This window comes from Leiobunum rupestre, chromosome 1, assembly GCF_980474605.1.
Source record: "Leiobunum rupestre chromosome 1, qqLeiRupe1.1.hap1, whole genome shotgun sequence".
NCBI lineage: Eukaryota > Metazoa > Arthropoda > Arachnida > Opiliones > Sclerosomatidae > Leiobunum > Leiobunum rupestre.
In genome coordinates this window covers 64,845,590-64,872,076 of record NC_143384.1, presented here as the reverse complement: position 1 = coordinate 64,872,076, position 26,487 = coordinate 64,845,590, and the positions used below count along the sequence as shown (strand labels likewise).

Genomic DNA, 26,487 nt, shown 5'->3' with positions numbered 1-26,487 from the left:
TGAATGACACCGAGGCAGCTGCAGTTTCAGAGTGACAAATACAAATTGAGACCTGTTTCCCTGTTGATAAAATAACGAATTTTAGAAGTTAAGCAATCGTTCAAAACGCATAAATCGTTTGAATAGCGCTTACGCATTTCAGTAGAGCTGTAACTGTACAGCTATTTCCGAAATAATTTTATCAAAGAGAAAAACACCTCGACCGTATACAACCATATATTCATATAAAGGAATTCCGCTCTCTATAAAGTCTAAAGTTTCCTTCTTCGTCGACTGCGAGTCAGGCTCTAATTGTACAGCAGTGATCGGGACAGAATGGCGCTGTTTCTCGTGCTTTTAGTGCTTTGTTTTATTGCCCAACTGGGATTAGCGGTTTGTGAGTAGCTTCTATATTATTAAGATATCGTTAATAAAAGAAACCAAAGGTTTACTATAGGGTTATATCGAATATTATATTATCCGATATTAACAAAGTTATCTATCATAACAGTAGTGTATATGATAAAATCATTCTATAAGATGGTTCAATACACCGTCATACCATTTTATTCAAATTTTCCAGGAAAAGTTTGCAAAAGCATATCAGAATATGTTTCTTTTCATTGTACTGTCTAAGAAAGGTCCGATTTGGCGTACGTGGCGCGGCCAATCAAATAAAAAAATATCATTAGTTAGTTCATCTAGAATTATCTTATTTTTAAATGTTTTCTGAAAATTTGTTTTTCTAATATCGGTATCGGCCAATATCGGCTTCTCTTAAGCCGATATTGGACGATACCGATATTAGAAAAATAGGCAGATATATCGGCTGTCATATCGGTACATCCCTAGTTTACTACATTAAATTAATAGTGATTGGAAAACGCACCAAATACATATCAATTTATTCAAACTTAGAAAATGTCAAAATATAAATTAACTTAAATAAACTTCGTTACTAAAATCAGAATTTTTTTAATATATCTCTTAAACGACATAAATCAAGTATCACTTTTGTTAACCATGGAAAATATTTAAATTAATCTGCATGGAAATATTCACAAATAAACCGATCATTTTCCTGAAGTAATAGTTTTTATAAATTTTTTCCGAAAAGTATTTAGAAAAATCAGCGAGATCCCGCCCGGGTACATATTTTAAGCGGTTAATATTAGGCACGTCATTTCATAATTTTTCAGGAAGGAGCAGAACTTGAATGTCCGGGTTCTGGGAAAACAGGTTTTTTTAAAGGGCAAAAACGCGTTAAATGGAATATTTCTTGGATTTTAAATTGAAATGGCTGTTGCGTAATTCAGAATAATAGAAAGAACAAAACATTTTCCCAAGATATTTGGGGAAATGTTTTTTCCCTTGCTATTTGGGAACTTCTTTAACCCAAATGACGTCCCTGAATAATATGAGAGCAGGATACGAAGATGAATAGACCTCTATTCAGATATCTTTTATACACTATGGATAAAATTATTATCTTTCAGTTGATATTGACAAATGCATGGAAGAGCTGGGATGCTTCGACTACATTGGTCCCTTTTATCACCCCATCTACCGACCTTTCGCCGTACTGCCCAGTGGTCGTGACACCATCAACACCACGTTCCGTCTGTACACCCGTGACAACCCTACCGAACCATTGTATTTAAACAACCGAGACGCCAGTTTCTCTTTCGCGGATGTCCCGTTCAACGCGGAGGACGAAACCAAAATTATCATCCACGGTTTCAGAGAGGGGGAAGGCGACTGGATGAGAGTAAGTGATATTTCTTTCTTCCACAGATAAATTGAAAATATTACATTTATGAAGGTATCAGTTGCTGATATAACCATAGCGAAATAACTAGGAGTTAGTATAACACGCATTTTCTTATCACCAAAAGTAGCATAAGACCCAAAAGTGTGTCAGCACGGTATAGTAGTTAATGAGAGTTTGTCGCAAAGTAAAAAGGGGAAACAAGGGGGGGGGGGTCGAAAAATACGTCATCAAAACCGAGGTACTCCAGCGCCGCCGAGTGTGGCGTTTTAGAACGTATGTCTACGGGCGAGTCAATCGAACAGAGAAAATCGCGCCAGACTATAGACTAAATATAAAGTTTCTAGTACTATTCCAACTAGTAGGTTATGTAGTCTATAGTGTGACTAGGTCTCACTAGTAATTTTAATAGGCGCGAAGGTACAGCTGACACACTTTTGGGTCTTATGCTACTTTTGTTATCACTAATAGGTTTTGAAAAAATGGAATTACGTTTCAATGAAATGGTTTAATACCGAAAATGTTTTAATTTTACTTTTTTTCAGGATATTTAGTAAGCCTTTATTCATATGTCGTGATCTAATTAGCATTTAAACCAAGGGTAGCCAACCTTTTCAGCTCAAGGACCAAATTTGAAAATTCTAAATATGTCTCTCGGGGTGCAAATTTAAATTTAAATTTATCGCTTACCAAAACAAAACAAAACCGCTCGGTCCATTTTTCATGAAATGTACGATTTTCATATATAATCTTCCATTTTCTGAAAATCCGACGTTCCTTCAACGGGTTATAATCCTTTGGCGTAAGGTAGACAATCCCAAACTTGAAACCTTTCGATTGTCACAACTAAAGACACGAACCTTCCTGGGCGTAATTTCGATATCCATGTATTAACAAGTGGCTGGCGTCGAGTCACTGTAATGTCTCGTTGGCCAGTGTCTACTGTAATCAAGGTTAAAACTACAATTATGACTCTAAATAAGGGACATATCTCAGAAGAAAAACATTTAGCCACCATTTAAAAGGTCGCTATATATATAGATTTGAAATGATAAGTATAGAGGGTGACATTAAAATCTATTTTCAGATAACACAAAAATTAATTTGGTAAAGGAAGTATAACTTAAGTAGGGAAGGTCAAGCTTCCGTCAATACACATTCGTGGCGTCACATTCTAAAACATAACGAAAAATTACCATTTTCCATCATACTCCGAGATATAAGATAGCAGCAGGATAATAATAATAATAAAATAATAATGAAAATAATCAGCTACGCTAATAACCAAGGCACCACCCTAAGCCCGAGTTATCTAGCGACTTTAATTGCCTTTTAACTTATGTAGCCTGGCACAATCCGTATGAGGGTGGTGGCAAGCACTTCATGCCACGCTAGACAGAAGCTCCCTTCACTAGCTATGACCATTAACCTCGAGAAGTCTTTAAAGTGTTGGTTGCACGAAATTTTAGCTATGGCTAATTAATGTTTCATTAGAAAGAGCAAACATTTTATAGCAAGAACAGAAAATTTCATCAAAATCGGTTAAGTGGTCTTTGAATTATTATAAAAAGAAGTCGGAATGGTGGAAATCGAGGTTTTCGGAGAATTTCCAGACTTCTAAAATTCTTCTCGGCACCCATGACGTCAGAAAATGTGAAGCGTATCATTGGCTAATTGTCTGTAATACATTTCTTTACAGAATCCTACCACTTCAGTTCCTTCTATTTTAGGATTAAAACTACAGGTTTGATTTGCCCCAAATTGCTACGGAGGAGAGAAATTCGCCGAAAATTTAAGGATTTCGGACTCAAAGTTAATACACTTAGGCTTGGAAATTTGTTTCGACAATGACAGTTTTAGAAAGAGAACGCCCTGGGCTTCAAAACAAGCCAGCATTCATTCGTTTTTATTACTATCGAAAGTATCGATTTTTCGTGCAACCAACACTTTAAAACAAGTTCGCCAAGGGCGATAATATTATTTCATGGCCTATGTTATCAGATTTAAACAAACCGAAGTTACCGAGCCTTTCTTAAGAAAGGTCAGTTGTTACAAAAATCGTTTAAAAATTCTATTGGGTTTCATTCGCCAAATGATTGTGTTTTTTTTTTCAGAAACTCTTCGTAAAAATCTGTTAGAATTAACCTATCGAAAATTTTGTTGGTAAAGTTTGGCGTCGGAGGGAAAGCTAAACAAAGAAATATTTCCCGTTAATCTTTCTCAGTCGTAATTAGGTTTTATTAACTAATTGAATACACTCTTACTGCTATATTATACCCTGTTCGCGCGGAGAAGCTAGGTAATAACCCTCCTAGTCCTAGGTGAACATTTTTACAGTCCGAACGCTCGGCGAAAAGACGGACCAAAAAAGCGGAGGCGGACCTCGAAGATGTTCGCCTCCGGTTTTGTTATCAACTAAGGGGGTGAGATACCAATAATTTTCTTTGCTGCGAACAATTGACGGATTACGGGAAGTCCAGTTCCGAGAACATATGCGCGTGCGAACGCTTTATGGTACCTTATTTTCTTAAAATATTGGGAAATACTGAAAAACCCAAAGGAAAAGCCCACTTCAACACTTTTCATTTTAGTTTAAGTAAAATAAGTCACGAGGACATAAAAAGGTGATTTAAATTATAATAATAATTATTCCAGGGCAGGTCACTTCATTGATTACCGACGCACCCCTCAGATGATTAAATCCGATTTATTCATGATTATATCGATTAAATTCGTTTTAATCATGATTATATTGATTAAATCCGATTTAATCATGATTAAAGATTATATCGTGATTAGAGCACCAGAAAATCGAAATACCTGTGTGTTGTAAAATCGGTGCAGAAAAAGAACGTGCCAACGGTTTCCGGAGTAACTAAATTCTGAGAAATAGGCGCCATGAATATCAGCCGAATTCGTTGGAAAGGTTTAGGCCCAGGAAAATCGACGACATAGTGAAGCGCATACAAAACAACGGAAGCGGCTCGCTCACCCATAGACTAAGAAAGGTCTATTTCTCACCTCACAGAAATTACCCGCTTAGCTTAGCTCCCGCTGGCTTTGAGTGGTTCCTTCGTTTTGCCATATTCAAATAGCGCCTTGTAGAAGGCAAAGCAATTACAGAAAGCCACATTAAGGAGGGGAACACGGTATTTATCATATCACTTTCCCGACTTCTACCGCTAAAGCTTTCAGCGTTTGCCAGATCGTGAAAATAAAATTATTGTACCAGGCTTAAAAATGATCGATTTCAGGAAATAAAACCAAACCAGTAAAATAAATAACGCTAAATAATAGTTGATTTTATAAAATGTCTTTACGCTTGCCCAACTTGTTGAAATGTTGCCCTGGAATAGTTCAGCCAATGCCTAAGAATGAGATCATAAACTCTTTAGTGGGAGAGAAAACGGATCCACAGCTGAAGCGGGGAGGCTACATTTCAACAAGATGGCCAATGTTATATTATAAAAAGAACTATTCGACTACATTATTTATTCTGATTTTGGCTTGTTGGAAGATTATAAGTTGGCAGTCTGCGTGATAAACTGAAAACGTATGTAGTTAACCTTTCAAAAGAAATCTAGTTGTTCCTAATTTAAAATTTTGACGGGTTTAAAACAAAAATTAAATATTAAAAATGCCATTTTTAACCATTTTCTGTTAAAGTAAAAAAATGCATACATTATCGAAAATTCAAAATTATTTCCTAGCAGAAATATCAATTGAATTCCATAAAAATACCAATTCAAAATCAGAACGCTATAGAAATACGAATAAAAAATTAAGACAAATCCAAAAAGAAAATCCAAAAACAACGAAAAACAAATTAAGAAAAATAGAAATACAAATAAAAAATTTAAATATAAAAACCAAACTACCTGAAAATATAAAAACCTTGAAGTATAAGAAATACAGCCTGAAAGTATAAAAACCGAACTACCTGTTTCAAATGAAGTATAAGAAATACAGCCTGAATGACGGGCTTAAACCATCAAAATTCCAGCTTGTCCTCGTGAGAAGAAAACGCCCATTGGCCAAATATTGACTTTCACAACACACTACTCACTTCACTGAACACAGGCCACGCAAACGTTTTATAAATCCATGATATGCTACCAGGCACTAATGTTTACAAAGTAAGAAAATCACTGAACACAGGCCGCGCAAGCGGTTCTCGCCCCCTCCCTCTCGGCGTCGGAAAGGGGGAAATCACCCCTTGACCAGGAAACACGTTCGAGAGATATAGTTTGAAAAGTAAAAGTTAGTGACGCTATCGCCATCTATGTTAAATGATATTACGTTACTTAAAAATATTCTAATAATTTAAAAAATGTTCTAATAACTTTTAAACCAAGAGCTTTATATTTAAGTAATATTTAATTTAAGTCATAAACATGACAGCGATTTCACAACCGCAGCGCCGCTTTGGCGGTGTTAGCGGAGAATTTTTGAAACTTTTGTAACATAGTCTTCTACAAGGCCAACCCGCCGCGACGTCACCAAGTGAAACGATGGAACGATGGCGCCAAGCGGAACGAAGAACGAAAAGCGGAGGGGGCAGGCTTACCTCGAAGTTGTTGCGTTAAACTCCGACCCTCGAAAATGCCTTTTCGGCTAGTACGAGGTGACCTGCTCCCTCCCACCACCACCCCTTGATCGGTCGGCCAAGACTCTGACGTTACCCCCGGAGTGCCCTTCACAGCCTCAACCGCAAACTCCACTGAACTCGCGCCTTTACGAACACGGCGAGGTAATCCTATCCAACACCCCTATCCAAGACGACCCGATTCAGGGGGAAACTATAATTTCGTTACCCCCCCTTGGGGCAACGAAATAAAAAGGGAGACCGAAAAACTCGTGGATAAGCCCCTTTCTAACCAGCTGTTAAGAACTTATAAACTTAACGCAGATATAAATGTTTCCAAGCTTGGATCGGAACTGACTTTTGTTGCTGCGAAACGAGAGTGCTTTCCACTTCGTCAAATATACTTTGGGGAATCAGTTTTGTAGTGTTCCTAAATCACCTCTTATTTTTATGGGTCTTAAAGAAATTGGTTTAGATTGTGTATAACAAAGATTTGGGTACTTAATAATCAAATGCATGACCAAAAATCAAACTATAAACTATCCAATTACTACTAACAAATTAAAAAAACTTAATTTTATTTAAAATTAAAAAGATATTAAAACCTTAGCTTTGGTCGGAGGTTTCCTTGATTCCCTTCTGATTCTTTCGTAATCCAAATTGATTTTTCTGATTTTACCTTCGATTCCGTGGATTCCTTCACAAAACTGTTATGGATTTATAAACTCTGAAGCAAACAAAAGAAAAAGTAGACGAAGAAGCAAAGATTCAGTGGCGCGATCGATTCATATCCTCCATGATTAAAAGAAAAAGCTTATCTCACTAGAGTTTGATTCTCCAGGTGATTCCACGATTCTGGTATGATTCCAGATTCCTGAGATGATTCTATGATTCGAATTTGATACCCTGTAAGATTCCAGGATTCGGTTGTGATTCCGGATCCGAAGATGATTTTTTGATTCCGGAAAAATTTAAGATTCCCGCCCAGATTCCCGTGTTTCGTAATATGGGAATCAGGGTTTGTACGTGATTTCTTGAAGTGGCGGACCCTTCGCTTTCGACACATTATTTAAAAAGACTTATTGAAGGTACTTAAAAAATTCAGCCTACTGGCTATTTCTCTGTAGATTGCGTAAAGTTAGGTTTAAAGTTTCTGAAGTAAAATATGGTTTTAGATATTTGGTGCCATCTGTTAAAAGATATTAAAACAATAGGTTTTTTAAATTTTATTAGAAATTACGTATAATCTTTAAAGAATTTATAGCCTAAATTTTTGTGGGGAATAATTTCAATTAAAATACTATGCTTATACATTTATTATTAACTTATATCTTTAAATTAGTGATTCCAGATGGCATAGCAATAGTAAGTATTTTTTGGTTAGGCGGGTGTTTTGAAGTCTGTTTTAAAATTTCTATTGCTTCCCTGACGCTGTAACATATATAGCGAATTTTTCACAAAGTTCTATCAGCATTATTTAAATACAATATAATCACTGATAAATAGTTTTATTTAGAAAAACTAAGAAGTTTTTGGGGTAGTAGCATTTGTCCGAATTTCTTTCGTCCGAATAGTTTGGCGTTTGTCCGAATACTCATTTGTCCGAACTTGAAAACCGAAATTGTTTGTCTGAACGAGTAGTAGCATTTGTTCGAATTTCTATCGCAAAGATATTGTTTCGTATATGCATTATGTCCGAATTTTTCGTTTTATAATAATTATAGGTTGAATTTTAATAATGTTGTATAAAAATTAGATTAATTGGTTTTTAAAATGGAATGCTTTTCGTTAAAAATTAATTAATGTAATTTTCCAATATTAGAAATATAATTGCATCACGAAATCGTTCTATTTTAACCAAATATGGGCTGTGTTTGGTGTTAATTCATAGTTGGCTTTGATTCCGTTAGGTTAGGTTAGGTTTGGTGTCTGTTTCATTGGAATTTAGGTTAGATTGAAGTTCCACAATTATTCATGTTAAGATAAAAAAACGCACGTTTAGGACTCTATTTTTGACGGATTCGGTTAAATGTGATTATTTCGAATTTGACTAACGCCAATGTATCACGTTGGGACAAATGACATTTCGGACATTTGACAAACGGATAGAACGGTTCAATTGCCAACAAATTATGCAAAATAATTTTCGAACAAATGAAACCGTAATTCGGCCATCTGAGCCATATTTTTACAGTTCGGACAAATGAGTATTCGGACAAATGCGCCTCGATTCGGACAAATGAAATTCGGACAAATTAAATTCGGACAAATGAAGTTTAAATATCGAGTACAGAAAAATATTTAAAAAATAAACTTTTAATTTGAAGTGCGACGACAAATTAGTACAATAACTCCCATTGTATGTTAGCTTGCTTGCCTAGAAACTAAGGTGTATAATAAAATACACTAAGAAATTCTTTAAAATATTGTAAAATACCTAAGGAGTAATAATAAAATTTTTGATGTTTGGACTTTTTATTCGTATGCTAGAAGCTATTGATATAGTTAGGGACCGTTTTGGGTTAAAATTTTAGAACAATTAAGGTGGTGATATAATTTAGGGGAGTGTGGGTGGGGAAATCACGTGCAAATATGTAACTATAACTTAAAGACATAATATTTCTGACTTTGTGATAATGGGTACGAAGACTGTTTTCGGTCATTCAGTTGATTTATGTATTGGTGATATTTCCACAAATAAAAATGTACAATAAAAAAAATACTATACGTTATTACTATTATTAATCTTTGCAGACTGTACGCGACGAATATCTGAGACGAGAAAGCATGAACATCATAACCGTGGATTGGAGCGGCGGTTCCGGCATTCCGTATGTTCTGGCGGCCACAAATACTCGTGTCGTTGGTGCCGAAATCGCTTTACTCATTTCCAAACTACAGGTAGGTACCATCAGGAAATGTTATAAGATAGTCATCACACATTATCGTATATGTTTTAAACATAGACGGGTCATGTTGACTCATACTTTGCAGCTAAAAGGCAATAGTGTAAATTTAATAACGGTAAATTATTTTGGCCTTTTCTTAGTATGATATTCTTACCAGAGTTTCAAAATCGGGGGTAAATAGCAACGGCCTTTTCCTTAACAGCAATTTATATAAACGTCTTCTCCGGTTGATGACCACCATTTTAAATACAAATAAAAACCCTTTTCATTGAGTTCTCGCTGCCAAAAGTCGCTTTCATGAAAACGGCACCTTGGTCACGATTTCACTACTAAAAGCGATTCGCTAAGAATAAAAACTCGCTAGCGATTTCGGTCGATTTTTTCTCGCTCTCGCTACGAAATTCGCTGCAAAACTCGCTATCATGAAAACGCAGCATTATGCAACTAATACACTCAACACTAAAAAACACATCCGACCTTTTTCCGATTTGGTACAGTTTTTTTTTTAATTTACGCAGGAAGTTGAAAGATCTATCTAGCAAAGATACAAGCGTCCTGCCGACAATTGTTCATAAGTCTCCCTTTCTCAGAACAATCCTAAAAAACCATTTACTCTTAAGATTAGAGGAGTTCCCAAATTACTGACTCTAAAATATGGTTTTTCAAAAATGCCGTTTCCACATTAACAAAGAGCTTGGATTAATAATTTTAACTAATTAATAGTTACTAATCCAAACTAAGACAAACTTTGAACCGCAAGGATTAATTTGCATAGCTTGTGACATTTCGTTAAATAGCTAACTGCGGGATCCGGAATTGGTGACACTTTCTTTGAAATATTTGTATTATAAATAACTAAAACAAAAATTTAAAATAATAATAGCTATAATTTTTTCTAAACAGTTATTTAAATATGTTTATTTCTGGCTCTTTTAATACACTGAGAGGGAAAATGTATTTTAAGTGGTTGCTTTCTACCTTTATTCAATCATGTAAACTAGGCGAAGAAAAATATTTCCCTATTTCCAATAAGTACCACGAGATGGCGGAAAGTTGTTTGAAATTAAAATCAATGTTTCTATTATATGGTATATTACAGATTGAGAAAAATGCCGATCTGGAGCGGTTTCACTTGATTGGATTCAGTTTGGGATCGCACACTGCTGGCTATGCCGGCGAGAGACTTAAAGGGCAGATTCGGCGTATTACGGGTGAGCTATGGGGATATCTTATACAAATACCGCAAGCATTTCCTAAAGTATTTTTTCTCAAGAAGAACATATAAATGTCAAATTAAAACATCAAGTTTCTTTTTTATAAATTATAAGCAATATCAATTACTTTGTGTTATTTATAGCCTTAATTGCTTAAAATATATTTTAACTAGTGTTGTTAATTTTCCGGAAAAATAAAATGCAAAAAGGTTTCCGAATTGCGGAAAATTTTCCGCAATTCGGAATAATGCAAAATTGAAACATAAGTTAATTAAAATTACTTTTTACGGGTTTTTAATGTTTTAAATTTTTTATCGATATAAAATATCTAATATCAGTAAACATACTACAAAACATTAATAGTGTAACATTGTTAATCAGTTTAAACTAGTCTAGAGTTTTAGTTTTACTTTTAGATTCGAAAAAATTAGGCGAAAATGCCGCTTTATTTAAATTTGCAAATAATATATTACACTAATCAAGGAATGAAAACTTTTTTGTTCTATTGCGGAAAAATACGGAATATTTTCCGGAAAAAAGGCCTCGGTCATTTTCCGACTTAAAACACTAATTTGAACCTAAATTATTCTCACATTTTAACACCATAAAATGAAGAAGATTTTTTGGGAACAATTCTGACCCATAGCTTTTTTACTTGACAAATGCAGCATATTGTACAAAAATATCTATTTCTTAAGCTCTGGATCCAGCCGGTCCGATGTTTGAGGGAATGTCCAATGAGGTGCACCTCGATCCTTCCGACGCGAAATTTGTCGATGCAGTTCACACAGATGCCAAGACTCTATTTCATCTTAGTAAGTAACTGTATTTATCTGTTACAATGTTCCAACTTACCTGAACAAAGCGGAGCAGATCACTTAAGGGTCCAATAATCATGATTAAATGATCAGAAATTATCTTCATTTTCGTAATTGTAGCTTGATAGGAATCAAAGCATACTTATAAATAATTCTAGAAAATAAAATGTTATAAAATTCAACACCGAAAAAGCCCCGACTTGGGGTCCCCGTATGAATACTATTTAAACCATAAGACGTTATCTACCACAGTACGCTGGATTGTTCGCCATTATAGTAAAACTGTAATATAACATTTTAAAAACCATTGCAAATAATTAAAGGGGAACGGTCAAGGCTTAACCAGTTAGATAGTCCTATAGCCCATTAAAAACTAAAATTAATGGCGAAAACCGCATCAAAAAATATTGAATGGTTAATTTTTAATAAAATAGTGAAATTTCGGGAAATCGAAAAGCGCGCGTCCGCCGCGACACCTGGTGAGAATCCGGTGAGACAGAAAAACAACGTAATAGCGCGCTGCTGAAGACGCAAAAAAATTGTTTTGGACGCGCGGCGCGTTCCAGTTATAAGAGACCTAAGCCTAAATTCCGCGATTTTAAAAGTTAGGATAGTTCGCAAATCGCTCATACGGGTGTTATTTTTCGTTTCAACTTTTTGGGCCAAAAGCTATTTTTTCAAGACAAAAAGGTACGTGTTAGTATATTGAATGTCTTGTTAATTTTTTGATAAGGAAATAAGGCCATATTTGGAAAAGTTTGGCCGTTCCCCTTTAATGCCTGTGGGATCAAGCACTTAATAATTGTAAAGGGTGGGAAAATTTGATGTCTCAGAAATAAAAGAGATATAATTTATATCTGATAAGAGAGATAATGCAAAATTATTTTTATGTTAATTTCAATTTTTTGAAAGGTTTTGGAACTTATCAGTCGATGGGGCACATTGACTTTTATCCAAATAACGGACACGACCAGCCCGGATGTCCAGAATCGTACGCCGAAAAGATTAAAGTTATCACCATAGACGCCATAGTTAAAGGATTGGACGAAGGTATGTCATAATTTGATCTTCGATTTCATGAAATGCCACTTACTTAGAGAAAATAATATTATAAATTTGAAATATGAGATAAAATAGGTTATATTAAAAATCGTTATGATAAACTTAAAAATAGCCCAATCAATACTAACATTCACAATAGAATTAATCTCGTTTGAGCATTACCTTTGAGTCTAATAGGCTTAATCATTTTTGGCTCAATGTGAGTTATTTTTGATTAAACATATTGTGAAATCGGTATTTACACTAAAACTTATTGGTATGAAAACCACCTTGATTTAAAATAAGGTAGCCGATGAAAGACTTCCATACAGTTCTATATGTTTTTGTTTCTCTTTTGCAGCTGGAGAAGAAGTTGGTTGTCGTCACAGAAGAGCGTATTTATTGTTCATCGATTCAATGAAAAACGAGAAATGCAAGTTCATTGGCTTTCCTTGCAAGAACTACGACCACTTTTCATCGGGTCAATGCGGCACGTGCGGAAGGGGCGGAGGACTTTGCGGAGTGCTTGGTCACGAAGCCGAAAGCTTTCAACCGGTCACGGCACCGCAAACTGGAAACAGGCTCTTCCTAACAACTGGAGACAAAGAACCATTTTGCAGTATGTTTTGTTTCTACTCAAAAGAGAAAAGGAACATCAGAATATTACAAAATATATGTGAACCTCCAACGTACCCGCTTTTATCTGTGAAATTGATTAAGGTGGTTATTGATTAGGATTGTTACTGATTTAAATGAGCAACGAGGGATTTACATGCCTTTGACTTCTTATTTAAAATTATATTTCTACCGACCATTACAAATCGAAAATAGAAAAGAATGAGTAACTGATGTTTAAAAGGTTAAGATGACATTTTGGTAATTCAAGACGTCAATTTCTAATCTCTATTTAATGAAGTAAAGTTTCTAGGCCTAGAGCATTCTAGCAATAAAATATGCAATTAGTAGAATATGAAAAGCCCCCAATTGACAATCTAAAATTGTTCTACAGGGTTCGTCATAGACGTCCATTATTAATTACATTAAGGCTTGCATAAAGTGAAATGACGATTCATTTTTCAGGCCATCATTATCAGGTGGTACTTGAGACACCGGAAGACGACAAGCAAAATCCTTTCGGCATCAATATTTTCATCAAAACTGTCAGTTTCGGAAGCGTCAACGCCACCCTCGAGGGTCAAAATGGAGAGAAGGAAGCTGTCGTCTTATCAAAAAGGTATGCAGTACATTTTTTCCGCCGCATCTATTCACCCGAGTTTTCGTTAGCGGATAGCCTGTGTCAATCGTTTTACCCCAAATAGTTATCCCAAATCCCATTTGTCCCAAAATTACACTTGGTATAAACATGAATCTAAGTTTTATTTTAATATGCAAGTACATCAAATTTGGCCCATTTCATTTTACATCGATTCCCCATTTTATCGCTTCGAGGAATTCTTCTGGGGTTTTGGATCCTAACCTTACCTAACCTAACCGAAAACCTAACCTAACGCCAAGTCAATTCACATATTCACAAAACGGTAAACTTACTTTGTTTAGCGATTCCAAATAATGATTGGGAGAAATGGGAATCAATTTTTTTGGGAAACTTGATCGTTGGGAAAAATGGGAATACATATTTTTGGGTTAAATGAACTCCGGTTCGGAGAAATGGAATTGGGACAAATGGGACATCATGTTTTTGGGAGAACTGATAACTTTGGGATAAGGTAAAATTGGGTAAAATGGGAACATACCGTGTCAATTCACCGGAAGTGGAAGTCGAAGGTAATAAGTCTTGCTGCTGGTACTATTTGGTAAATATTAAATTCGATGTTAAATAGCCGGCTTCTTGGAATTTACAAATTTACCACCGATACGGCGATAAATTGGCAAAACCTATTTACAAACGAAAATGAGGATAAAAAGCAACGATCTTTTTTTCTTTCATGCGCCTTCATAACGCACTAAAAGGAAATTTTCACTACTCTAATATAACCATGAACTTTTCACTTCTAAGCAACTATATTTATCTTAAAATTTCGTTGATCAAATTGGTGAATATTCGTATATTATATTATCTTTAACCTCGATTCTTGATTTAAAAATATGAAGAATCAGAATTTTAATTAAAATTACATGAAAAGTTATAAAGGCGGCACTTTTTCATAAAATAAGTTAAAATATTTAAAATTTAAATGATACCAAGAATGTATTTATTTATACCTAGGGAGAATGTCTATGTCGAGACGGTTTTTAGCCTTTCTCTCAATCCACCCGTTGCTCCCCCCAGTACGCTCCTCCGCTTAAAATAAAACGAATAGTCCCGGTATTTCATTGGCTGCTTAAAATTTACGTCACCTAACGCGATGGAAATCAAACGCCGGTGACGTTTTGTCTTTCCCCCCGCGCGAGACGGGGGAAAGGCGTTCAACGTGCCCGGCGATTGTCACAACATAATCATTCTTCCTAAATATAAATAAATACATTCTTGATGATACTTATTGTACCAGACGACTTGTATTTAAACAATAAAATCAATTTATTGTAAAATAAATGATTTTTAATCATTTTAGCTTAAATTAAATATTATATTTATGGCATAATAGATTTATAGTTTATGTGAAATTTTAATTCTAGGTTCACAGTTTAAAATATTTTAAATAATATACATGTTTAGTCTTTTAATTTTGATATAAAATTAAAATATCTTCTCTTCGGCAGAAATCAAGTCTTCGAACCAGAGACCAACTACGCCTACCTAGTCGCCTCATCTAAAGATTTGGGAATTTTAAAATCCGTGTCGCTAACATTTACGACGTCACACGCCATTGAGAATATTATCAAACTGAAATGGAGAGTTAGAAATGATTTGCGACTGCGTAACGTCAAGGTTGTCAATATGAATAGGTTGAAGCTTTTGTAAGTACAAACTGCTATTTGCCGTTAAATTTCATATTATGTTTCATTTCTGATACTTCACAAATCGCCTATTTTACTAATTATAGCCAACGAGTTTACTCATAAAACATATGAAAACCATAACTGATATTGAGGTTAACGGTAATAGTTAGTGTAGGGAGCTGTTGACCGAGGGGCTAATCACTCCGCGTAATCGGTGTACAGAGCCGTACCTTTGACTGTACTAATGGGATTACGCGTAATCTTTGAAGTCCCTGCCTTTGTTAGTGCTAATCTAAGCGTAATCCAGCGTCATCGGTTTACAGACTTTCAAGAGTGGTTAGCCCCTCGCTGTTGGCACCACCCTCCTACGCATTGTAACCCGGCCACCTAAATTATTGGCTTTAAAAGTCGCTTGATGACTTAGGGCTAAGGTGCCTTGCCCATTTAATATATATTATGTTTTAATCCGACTTTTAAAAATGAAATCGGAAGTAGTCGATCAACCATTCTTAGATTTTCACATAATAAAGAAAACCATTTATGCACCTATATTTAGATGTTTGTCGTCTTGAAAATCAAAATGGGCCTTATTGGCTTCATAACGGAAATATCGTGATATCGCTTAGAATATAGGTATCGTTTTATATCATTATCGTTAACTACTGGTGAATCGGGAACGATAAATATAAGTAATCTATTTCGTTTAGTACACCCACAGATATTATAGAACTCCGTACCCTTGATTCGAATTCTGTGAGCTTTCTGATTGACGGTTTTGGAACTAAGCGTTTACCAACTTCCGGCACGTGCTTTCGGCCTCTATCAACCACTATATGCAGTGGCGTAACTATTCCATCTGAGGCCCGTGGCAAATTCTTTGGGTGGGGCCCTCCGGCCTCCCAGTAAAAATCGTCGCATTGTAATTTAATTAAGTACTTGAAAAAATTATAATTTTTACGTACCTAGGTACAATATTTTGTTTAAAAAGTTAGGCTATTTCTGAACTCACGGCCGCTTGGGCCGGGGCCCTCTCGGGTCGGGGGCCCGTGGCATTTTGCCAGCCCTGCCACCCTATAGTTACGCCACTGACTATATGGTTCTATCACGGCCAACTTTGATGACGCGCTGTTGAGCGAACAACTCGTCATGAACTTTGGCCGTGGTCTTTTCTGTAGTTGGTTTTCCATGGTTATTACGAAGGTAATTGTGTCGGAGCTCCGGCAGGAAGTGGGTAAACGCCATTGACTAAGCGCGAGGCAGTTATATCGAAACTAGGGTACGAGGTTCATATTATCTTTGGTATACCGAAAACTAAAAATATCTTTTTTTAAAATAGAAACAAATCAGAAGAGACTACAAAGTATTGCGGAACTACCAACTCGCTGAATTCGGGGAGAGTTGAAAAATTTAGTGCCAGTAGCAGATGCTAATATACCATATTAACGATGCTTTCTGTAGGTCATTTACTATTATGCCTCCTAACCTTAAGTTAATTAACCGAAATAAATCAGTTTATATCATTTGTATCAGTTTATTTCAGTTCTTAGCTACAAATTGCAGTATGAAGAATATTTCCTATCAATATTGAATTGATTTTATAGTTTTTATTTGAATCACAAATTACGATTAACTAATATATATTTTAGCTTCCTCACAGATTAATATACTTATTATTATTATTACTTTAGTTAGCTGACATGGGGACTTTGCGTTATATCATTAAAACCTATTTTCTCTAACACACTTTACCCGTACCAAAATTGAAGCTGCATTTGTAATATAAAAACAGACTCCTTTTAAGCTACCACAGTCCCAAATTCATCCTTGTTTCAGACTTAATTCATTGTTATTTAGAGTGAATTTCAAGACTTATTAAAGGTTGCTATATTTTGGTTAAAGATTCAAAAAAGTTGGCTAAAATGAAACTTATCTAAGACTTTTTGAAACTGCCACAGTGCCAAATACATCCTTACTTTAGATTTATATCAGCTCTATGAAAATCTTATTTAAGACTCTTTATAACGGTTACTTAAATCTGATATTCCTCCTCTAAATTTAGTCTTGTTTAAGATGACAAAGAAGGCACGTGTTAGATTAAGTTTAAGCGTATACTGCTAGGGTTATTCTACACATGTTATTAGCTGCAAATATAATATTAATATTTGTCTCAATTTAAACCTAAAATAATGAATATTTTAGTCTCAATTTAAAACTAAAAATTATGAATATTTTAATCTCAATTTAAACAAAAATAAAAGCAATTCTGGTTTTAATTTAAACTTCCATTTAATTTAAATATTTTTGAAATTGTAGCTTTAAATCTATAAAAGTGTTGATAGCTTGAAAGGATTATTCTCTCCTAGAAATTAAGCACTCCTTTTAAACAAATTTTACATTGAACTGAGAGCTAATAAAACATCCCTAATTAACTAAAAGTTTTATCGTGGAGTAATAAAAAAATAACGTCAAAAATAATTACATTATTGAACTGAGAAGAAGTAATCAATATCAACGAAATCTAAAAGTGCACAAGATATTTTATTTAAAAAAAATAAAAAATGAACCCGACTAGTTTCGGACAACGTTATTGGTCCATCATTTTTTATTTATTGATAATGATAACTTCTTCTCGTATTATTGTGCAAGTCGCTAGACAATTAATTATATACATTATTGAAATAAATTGGTCGATAAGAAATTGCTAAGGCCATTATGAAACCTTTTATAGGTTATTAGAAAACCGTTTAGGGCTTACAATTTTTGCCTTCAATTCATAAATCATAAATGGTTTGATTTTACCGTCAAGACGGGTTATTTGTCAACGTTATATTATTATAATGTCACAGTCATCCATAGGGGGGGGGTTAAACTAGGTCAGTGGGGTCAAGAAGGGGTAAACATTTAGTACAGTCAAAGGTAAGCGACTGGAGCATAACGGAAATCTAAAGGCACAAAATGAAGAACAGTTGTGTAACTCAGACATTTTGCTCAACGTGCTCAAAGAAAAATTTTAATAGTTAAATTAATTAATTGAGCGTCAAAGTTTTTCTTATAAACACTGTACTGCCAATCTTATTTAAAATATATTTTAAGGTTTAAATAAGGATATTTTACATGGTTTTCTTTTATTTCATTTGTGTTATTAAGACTGTATTTTAAAACCGAATTCAAGTCTCTTTTAGATCTTAACTTTTACGATTTAGATTTACCTAAAATACTCATTTTACAGTTTTAGTTTCAGTTTATTTAACACTTGATCTAAACGTGAATGTTTCTGAAAAAAGACGTAGATTTTAGAGTTAATCAAATCTTATTTGAGTGTTAATTTAAGACTATTTTAAAATGATATTATTTTACACGGCATATTTTTATTCAATCTGGGTTACTAAGGCTGTATTTATGAACCGAATTCAATTCTCGTTTTAATTTTCATGTTCTAGATTTATGTTCTCCTAAAATACTCATTTTAGTCTTATACAAGTCTCATTATATACGGGTCATTCCATGACAAAACGCCTGCCACAGAACACCCGACCCCTTTCGATTTTGCCCAAATTTTGTATACAGGGTTTTTTGGGCCTAGGAAAACGATTTTGACAGTTTCATAACGATCGGTTCAGCCGTTTACGAGATACAGCATACGCGTTTTTTCAAAAGTACGCCTTGACCCCCTAAATGTTTTCTACTATATCTTAAGACATAATTATCGCAAAATCACATGTAATACCTCATTTTAAAGACAATGCGCATCCTAATATGAATATTTAATCAGAGTTGTCATTTGACGTAAATGTCATTAAAATCTGGGCCTTTAAATAATTTGACCTTTGACCTTGCCCAGACACCTCAGTCGTAGGTCAACGATTTTAGCATTTTTAAAATTCCCACTATCGAATACATAATAATCACTCAAAATCTCAAAGTAATATTTGTAGTTTTCGAGATATTAATTTTTGAAATTTACCCCTCAAATTAATGAAAATGCTATTTTATACACGAAACTAGTTGACCTACTAAATAAATTAAAAATATTATTATTTTGGTAATTTTGAGTTTAGAATATCAAATACACTAATTCTTAAATTAAGTTGAGTTATTTACATATTATTTTTAGTTTTGCATGTTATCTGTAGACAGAAGACATCACTAAATTGCTTGTCCTTAGTATAGTCTGGCGTTCAATATTATTGTAGCGTATCTTACTGCACCCTAAAATGGAAATGTGCTAGATATCTCAAGAAAACCCAATATTGCTCTTAGTCATATCGATTACGTTTTTAATAACGTAAAAATGTTTTAATATCTTTTTAATATATAATAGTTATAATTGAGTAGTTAAATATATGGCAAAAGTGAAGAACAGCCCCCCCTCCTTTTATTGGTTTTTTATTTTCTTAGATGAAAGCCCAGTGTGTAAGGAGTACGAAGGTATTTTTTTTAGTAACCGCAAATGATAATTAGTTAAGTTAACGCGTTTTGAAAACCGTCAATTTTAATGCATTTTCGACCATAGTTTAATGTGAGTTCTATACTTTTTCTCCCGAGATAGAGCAGGACACGTGAAATCAAACTTTATGTTTGGTGTGTACTAAGGAGTAATACTGAAAATGAAATTTGTAGTGGTAGTGTAGTCTATACTTAACTCTTACAAATAAGGGATTTGGGAGGGAACTGAATATGTTAATGATATGTACCTCAAAGAACGGGATTTATTAACAATGCAAAAAGTTTTAATCGCAATTTATTGTTTAAAAAGATATGATCAATGTAAAATTGTTACTTGCCAGCAATTTTTACAACGGGAAATACGACATATATCGAGATTTGTTTGTTTATTTGATGACGTAGCGACTGATGAGGAGGACGATTCTTTAAATGTCTAGATTTTAATACGTTTTGGAGACCGTAGGACTGATGACGAAAAAGGAAAAGGCTGAAATGCAGAACAGTACTAACTTTTAAGGGTTGGGAATTTTTCTCGTATTTCAACGCATTTTAGGTTTTTTTAACCATACTATGACTTCTGTGTGATGTTGACTTATACAACGTCGAATGTACTCTAAGTATTGGCGCCTAACGGCGCCGCGCACTCACTTCGCTCGAGCGCTGGGGGCGCGCAGCGCCTCCCCAACCCCATACTAAAAAAAGCTATGGGCCAACTATAACGCAACCTAGAGGACAGCACCAAGCCTGACGCATCAAGTATCATAAACCCGAAAACAATAAACAAAACCAAAAAAAACCAAAGTACCTATTGTTAAAAATAGCCCAAAGGACTTCGTTAACACGTGTGAAAAATCTACAATTTCAAAGCATTTGCGAGGGTAAGAAAAGTTCTTATCGACTGAATTTCAACTTGTGCAATTGAAAACAGACTATTGGCGCCACCCCAACCCCATTCTTGCTATCACGATGGGCCGCCTATAACGCGACCTAGAGGACATTACCTAGCCATAACGCATCAAGTATTGTCCAAATACGCGGAAAAGTAAAATAGTTAATTGATGTTCAATTCTTCACATTTGCCCAAATCATTTATTGATATTCAATTAGTATAGACCAAAATGAAAGTTTGTTTTCATGTGTCCTACTCTATCTCAGGGGTAGAACAGACAGTGAAATCTCCTGATAATACCAGTGAAAATTGAAAAATCCCATTCCCGATAACTTTTAATTTATATGTTTGCGGATAATAATTAATACACCATTAAATTCAGCGTAAAAAATGCTACCAATAAATCGAATAAAAATCGAAATATAATAGGGGGGGCTATTCTTCACATTAGCCAAATATATTAACAGCGATAATTGAGTAGCGAAATAGAATTTATTTAACTGTATATTCTCGAACAAAGCCCTGAAATGGATCGAAATTGTTCGTTTTGGAGAGACAGTAGTAAATGTCATTTGCAAACACTTTCGAAAACAGTTGGTATCAACAACCATCTGTCCGAGGATGACAAATTAGTTCTTAGCAGCCGAACAGCTATACCTATGTCCAAAATAAGAAACATATGTCGTCACCATGAAGAACTTTTTATGAAAAGGTATTCAACGAGTCAAAAGAAGTGTATGAATCCTTTTGGGACTCACGACGCTGAAAGAAAGAGTGGACTAAAAACTATTTCATTGGATTTGTTCAAAAAATTAAAGTTACGAGGAATTGAAGTTATCGCTGGAAATAAGTTGTGCATCCAGTGTTTTATGTCTGCTGGAAAAAAAGTAAAGGATGAACTCCAAATACAGTTGGACGTTTTAGAAGTTCACACTGCACAAGAATCACAAGAAAGCGATTCTTTTTCATTTAGTCAACCTTGTTCATCGGGAGATGCGACGCAAGACGACAAAGCTATAGCTTTAGTGGCAGTTAACGAAACTCTAATAAACTTGGGAGAATCTCCTGTTAAAAGAAGTAAGAAATATATTCAATTTGAAAGAATTTATATATGTATACATATATAAATACATATATTTTTTAACTTTTGTACAGAAGGTTTGTCATCTCGCCAAAAAACAATTCTAAGCAGGACTAAGTTAAACGCTGTGAACAATTGGAAATTTCTCTTGATGAAACAGACGATAATATGGTTACGGACGATGTTTTTAGAAAGCTCGAAGAACATCGATTATATGAGAATATTTTGAACGAACTGAGAGAGAAATTCAATAACTCCAAGACATCATACGGCGAAAAGCTTCAGATCCTGACCTTGTCACCATTTGGAATACAACGCACAATGGAGGAATTTGGAGCACCAGAATACATGGTCAAACGAAGCAGGAATTTTAAATCTAGTCAAGGAATTCTTTCGCTACCAGAGAAACAATCGAAGGGATTAATATTGACCGAAGACGTTAAATCAAAGGTCGTTGAATTTTACGAAAATGACGATAACAGTCGTATGACACCTGGACAAAAGGAGTTTGTGTCAGTTAGAAACCACGAGACAGGTCAAAAAGAACATCATCAAAAGAGGCTTGTACTGCTGAACCTGAGAGAGCTCTATAACAAATTCAAGGAAGAGCATGATTTGACGTTAGGATTTTCGTCATTTTGTTATCTACGACCACCTTGGTGTGTATTAGCAGGTTCGTCAGGTACACATTCAGTGTGTGTCTGCACCTATCACCAAAATGTCAAGCTAATGATATCAGCTCTAGCGTCTCCTTGTCCTTTAAAATGTGATATCGATTTCATGGCGCTCACCGTGTGTGACACTCAAAACAGGAATTGTATGATGAGGGTGTGCAAGGACTGTCCTGGGAAAAATGGTCTACTTGAAAATGAATATTTAACGAACCTTTTAGAAGATTTTGAAAATATAAAGTTCATGCAATGGGTGACAACTGACAGCACAAAGCTCATGACCTTGAGCGAGAGTGTTGAAAACTTTTTCGACTCTTTGGCCATTAAACTACTTGAACTAACGCGTCATCATTACACATCTAAGTCGCAATCTAATTATCTTAAAAACCTCAAAAAAACTCTAAAACCTGGTGACGTAATTGTTCTCGGTGATTTTGCGGAGAACTATTCCTTCGTAATTCAAGACGAAGCACAAGGGTTCCATTGGGACAATTCTCAAGCGACAGTGCATCCCTTCGTAATCTACTTCAGGGTAGTCGAAAACGGAGAACTTAACCACTTAAATTTTTGTATTATCAGTGATACCAGAACACATACAACCAATACTGTTCACAGTTTTTTAACTTATCTAATTCCAAATATAAAAACACATGTTCCTAATGTTAGAAAGCTAATTTATTTTACGGATGGATGTGCTGGACAGTATAAAAACAAATACAACTTTTCTAATCTCTGTTGCCACAAACAAGATTTTGGTTTGGACGCTGAATGGCATTTTTTTGCCACATCTTGTGACGGAATTGGCGGAACAGTGAAGCGTAAAACAGCAAGAGTCAGTCTTCAGCGACCAGTGACTGGACAGATTTTGACTCCAACAGATATGTTTAATTTCTGCCTATCAAACTTCGAAAATATCAAGTTCATCTATGTTAAAAACGAAGAAATTGAGCGACAAAAGGAACTTTTAAAAGAAAGGTTTTCTAAAGCCATAACAGTAAAAGGAACTCGAGGGTTTCATAAATTCGTTCCGAAATCGTTAAATGAAATCATGGTTTCTCCGTTATCTAATGACGATTCGCTAACCACAGTTAAGGTTTCGACTTTAGAATTGTCAGATACTCGAAATCAAGAGGCTGAAAACTTAAAAGTGGGAAATTTGGTAGCCAGCGTCTACAAAGGCCAACTTTACGTTGGATTAATTGAGGAAGTATCAGAAGAGTTTGGAGACTTCTTTGTAAACTTTTTGCGTCCCCCTGGTATTTCGGACAAATACACATGGCCCAGAAGGATCGATAGCAGTTGGGTGTCAAGTGAAAATGTTCTATGTGCAATTGAAATTCTTGTAGGTTTACCAAATTCGAAAGGCTATCAAATCAAAGAACACGATAAAAATAAAATTACCAAAGCCTTTTCCATGTATAAAGAAGTTTAAGCTGTTTTGTGTAAATAAAAAATTAATTGGTGTGTAAACTATAAAAATAAATGGTTTTGGTATTTCATTTTGTGTGTGGTGGGGTAAATTTCAAAAATTAATATCTCGAAAACTACAAATATTACTTTGAGATTTTGAGTGATTATTATGTATTTGATAGTGGGAATTTTAAAAATGCTAAAATCGTTGACCTACGACTGAGGTGTCTGGGCAAGGTCAAAGGTCAAATTATTTAAAGGCCCAGATTTTAATGACATTTACGTCAAATGACAACTCTGATTAAATATTCATATTAGGGTGCGCATTGTCTTTAAAATGAGGTATTACATGTGATTTTGCGATAATTATGTCTTAAGATATAGTAGAAAACATTTAGGGGGTCAAGGCGTACTTTTGAAAAAACGCGTATGCTGTATCTCGTAAACGGCTGAACCGATCGTTATGAAACTGTCAAAATCGTTTTCCTAGGCCCAAAAAACCCTGTATACAAAATTTGGGCAAAATCGAAAGGGGTCGGGTGTTCTGTGGCAGGCGTTTTGTCATGGAATGACCCACATGTTAAATTCTATGGACTAGCACTTTGGCTAGGGCTTTTGCAACAGGCCCTTTAGCCGCCACTTTATTATTCCAATTTTCGCTCTTCGGGTATTGGAAACGAGATTCACATCTCCTACTTTCTCTTTTTTTTAACCATTGTGAGACAGGTTTGTCTTACCCTACTGTTGACATGTCTTTGCGATAGTAATCCTTTAAGTCAGAATCCTGTGAAGTCGCTGCAATGTCATCGTTCACCGTTTTGCGTTTTTTGGCAACGGTAGTCTAGATGCGTTTCGGAACGGTCTCGGTGAAAAAGCTTTCATAAAATAAGCATTATGAAGGTACCAGAGTTTTGCTTGTTGATATTTATCTTCGGAGAAACGTAATGACACCAAATCAGCCGCACTTCATAGAGCAGCCACCATACTGCGATGTCTAGTTTTCTTTTTATTTATTTGAAGTTTACAGGGGGGGGGGGGATTTAATTCTATTTTTATAGTATTTGATATTTTACTCTATTGCGAAGGTTAAGATATTGCTTTCCTTAAAAAGAGCTCATATTCGCCGGTTGATTTTTTATAGAAATTAATAATAAAGAATTTTAGAAATTTACGTTGAACTTTACATGTAACTATATGATCAGTATTATATTATAATATTATATCGATAACAAGATTAAACAAAGTTTGCAAAAATACGATTTGGTCTCAGGTTATTTTATGTTATGTTATTGTATTTTTGGTTCTAAAATAGGGTTGGCAAAAAAAAACGACTTTTTCAAGGAATGAAAAAGCTAATATTGTTTTAGCAGGCTAAAACCAGGATGAATCCATCAGTAAAAAAATCTTATATCAGGTCCTATAACAAGAGTTTTACCCAGTGTAGCAGACAACACAAAGTAGAAAAAAGTAAACAAAATCTTCTATTCGGCCCTGATATGTTTTTCTCCCAGTGTTAATGTTTTTAGCAGAAGATTTAAATCAGAAAGTTTAGGTTTCGTACTTCAGTGACTGAATGACTGGTTATCCCCATTTATTTCAAAATAATAAAATATTTCGCTGGTTTTCACGGCTTTTGCGCTTCAATTTATGCTTTAAAAAAAATTCAGACTTTTCTAGGTGATTAAAAGCGGTCTGGCAGAATCGTGCTTGGTTTGTTTGTTGATATATACTTCCCCGTACCCGGGACTAAGAAATAGTTTGATTTTCCTTCCCCGTACCGTGTAATTGGTCCAGTTTTGTGTGGGTTGTCTCGTATTTGCGTAACAACTAGCTCAAATACGTCCTCTTCGGAGGGGCATTGTAGTTTGAGCACCGTTTTGCAAATAGATGGCGACCTCGTTAAGAAAAATCCGAGAAAAGTTCTCAATGGCGACGGCGCTCGCGTCAAGCTTTTCAAAGGGCAGCAAACGACTGCTAACGTTTTTTCTGAATACGCGGCGTTTATAGAATTCGTACGGTGTGTTAACGACGTTTCACGTTTTTACCCGGTTGATCCTACCAGTAGCCATATGCTTGTCTTAAAGACTAAGCCTTGCGTGTCTGTGTACATGCCGAAATAAGGTGAAACCGAGAATGGCTCATAAAATCAGTTATGGTTTCTGGGGGCGTCCTTTTTTACTTGGATAACTGTGGTTATTTATAGAGCTAATACAGGCAGAAGAGCTTCGACCTTGGGAAAAAGCACTTTTATTAAACCAAGGCCAAAAGGGCTTCAGCTACTTTACCTTAGCGGCTCCCGGTCAACGATGTACCTTTTAAATGTCTGTCTTATCAACTTCCGATGATCAAAACGGGTAACGGGGATTCGGAGTTTGGCTCCGGAGAAGGAACCTGAGAAACGGCTACCACATCCAATGAAGGCAGCAGGTGCGCAAATTGCCCACTCCCGGCACGGGGAGGTAGTGATGAATAAAAACAATACGGGACTCTTTTGGGGCCCCGTTTTTGGAATGAGTACACTTTTAATCCTTTAAATAGGATCCATTGGAAGGAAAGTCTGTTGCTAGCAGCCACGGAATTTCTCACTCCAATAGTTAATATTAAAGTAGTTATGGTTAAAAAGCTCGTTGTTGAATATCAGTTGCCGACTGCTGTTTCGCTTCAGCGGCTACTGCCGGGCTTTAACATCCAGGTGGTTTACCTTCGGTGCTTTTAATAGAGTGTCGTCGGTGCCCATAACGTTTACTCCAAAAAAATTTTAGTGCCCATGCAGAG

General features: G+C 35.2%; 1 protein-coding gene across 1 annotated transcript; it reads left to right on the top strand.

Moving 5' to 3' along the window:
- Positions 1 to 280: 280 nt before the first annotated feature.
- Positions 281 to 16,735, top strand: LOC149964943 (pancreatic triacylglycerol lipase-like). Its single transcript, XM_090170922.1, has 10 exons — positions 281 to 376; positions 1,476 to 1,747; positions 9,087 to 9,233; positions 10,341 to 10,452; positions 11,154 to 11,270; positions 12,186 to 12,323; positions 12,676 to 12,933; positions 13,395 to 13,548; positions 15,036 to 15,233; positions 16,552 to 16,735. The coding sequence occupies exons 1-10, from the start codon at positions 316 to 318 to the stop codon at positions 16,643 to 16,645; spliced, it is 1,551 nt and encodes a 516-aa protein (XP_090027048.1). The 5' UTR covers positions 281 to 315; the 3' UTR covers positions 16,646 to 16,735.
- The last annotated feature ends 9,752 nt before the right edge of the window (positions 16,736 to 26,487 follow it).

Excerpts from the sequence above, each read along its gene's own strand:
- LOC149964943 (XM_090170922.1), top strand. The coding sequence starts at position 316 with ATGGCGCTGTTTCTCGTGCTTTTAGTGCTTTGTTTTATTGCCCAACTG. Across the intron at positions 1,748-9,086 it reads GGGAAGGCGACTGGATGAGA|ACTGTACGCGACGAATATCT; the intron begins GTAAGTGATATT and ends TAATCTTTGCAG. Across the intron at positions 13,549-15,035 it reads GCTGTCGTCTTATCAAAAAG|AAATCAAGTCTTCGAACCAG; the intron begins GTATGCAGTACA and ends TCTCTTCGGCAG.